Source organism: Cynara cardunculus, assembly GCF_001531365.2.
Source record: "Cynara cardunculus var. scolymus isolate 2C chromosome LG 2, CcrdV1, whole genome shotgun sequence".
Lineage (NCBI taxonomy): Eukaryota > Viridiplantae > Streptophyta > Magnoliopsida > Asterales > Asteraceae > Cynara > Cynara cardunculus.
Window position 1 is genome coordinate 16,011,540 of NC_037529.1, and position 1,640 is coordinate 16,013,179.

The 1,640-nt window shown below is 37.6% G+C and overlaps 1 protein-coding gene across 1 annotated transcript in view; it reads left to right on the forward strand.

Moving 5' to 3' along the window:
- The first annotated feature begins 594 nt into the window (after window positions 1–594).
- The window catches only part of LOC112505947 (UPF0481 protein At3g47200-like), a 7,785-nt gene continuing 6,739 nt past the window's right edge, over window positions 595–1,640 (forward strand). The window contains exon 1 of the mRNA XM_025109982.1: window positions 595–1,634. Coding sequence (XP_024965750.1) covers window positions 597–1,634 — 1,038 coding nt within the window. The 5' untranslated portion in view covers window positions 595–596. The remainder of the gene's footprint in view (window positions 1,635–1,640) is intronic.

The following is a 1,640-nucleotide window of genomic DNA, read 5'->3' on the forward strand; positions in this document are numbered from 1 at the left end:
ATCAGTAACCTCTAGTAACTGATTCCAAATCATTATTGACGTTAGACATCAGRAGATGGATATTGGTATATGTATACAAAAATGATTTATGTGGAGTATACGCAAGAAATGGTTGTAGGTGAAGTGAGTCGATCATTAGATGTTGTAAAATTCAGAAAAGCCCTCATTGATGAAATGTTGTATTTAATATTTTTCATTCATCAAATAAAAAACAGCAACGGAGAAAACAAAACAGAAAAAGTCAATGCCTCAAGTTCATACATCCCTATCTTAAAATCTAAACTTCTTTTTTCTTTTTGTAATGTTAGTGGGCCTCTATCATCTCTTTATTAGTCTATTTAAAGCCAAGGCCATACGATTGCAGTGTTCATCACAAGAAAAGACCAAGCTCGAAGGAAAGAGAACTAAACCAGTTCAATATCCAGGTAGCCTTACTAATCCTTAAGTACCTGTTGCTTCTTATTCCATATAGTTCTAAAGGCTTTCTTTATCTGGCGGAATCTGGAAAGGCCAACTATATATGATACTCTCTGACCTTTTATATCGTGGGCACTATGTTTCCTATACTATATATTTCAGGGAAAAAATAACAACCGATGGCAAGTATACCTGCTGATCATGAAGAGGCTGCAGATATCATCTACGACAAGATTCAAATTCTTGTTGTTGAAGAGAAGAAAAGACGAAAGCATGTCCATCAGTTTTCTCCATCCATTTACAGAGTTCCAAACATCCTTCGTGATGTCGAGTCAAAATGTTATAGCCCTCGTATCGTCTCAATTGGACCTTTCCATAAAGACGACCCAAAAATGAAAGAAGTTGTAGTTCACAAAGTGACGTATCTGCTTAGTCTTTTTCGTCGTTTAAGATCCCCACGGGATCAAACAATGAAAGAATGTGTCAACAGGGTGCTTGCTCAAATAGACCATATCAAGGCATGTTACGGAGGGGAGATGGAGACCGATAATGACCATGAATTTGCAAAAATGATGGTTATCGATAGTTGTTTCATACTAGAACTCGTTTACAGGTCAAACGAGAACGAGTATGAGGGTCATTCATTTTTTGACGACAACTTGCTCACCCTTTATGCTAAGCATGACTTAGTCCTGCTAGAAAATCAAATCCCTTTCTTTGTTCTTGAAAACATCTTTGAGTGTACAATTAGGAAATTTAGACCCAGTGCCTCTCTTACTAAGCTTATCCTGTCGTTTTTAACAGAAATTAACCCTTTCGGGAAAGAGCTAGTGCTCAAGWATGAAGGTGCTCATACGAATTATGATCATATCCTCGGGCTTTTGCAGAAATGTTACCAGCCTTCAAATGCYATGCTATCASAGATTTCAAAAATATCAAACTCGGGTGCAAAACTTYCAAATGCAATAACATCGTACYCGGTTKCAGAACTGTCTAGGGCAGGGGTGAAGTTTARGCCTYATGTAGATGCAAATTGGCAACTRGCMATGGAATTCAAAYCATCTAGGRTTCCATGCTATATCTGGTCTTGGGGTAAGCCTACTTTCAGAATGCCTCTCCTTCAAATYGAAGATTATACTGAATCAGTTTTAAGAAACCTTATTGCATACGAGCAGTGCTCTCCTGCGATTCCTAATTACATTACATCATATGCTTTTGCCATG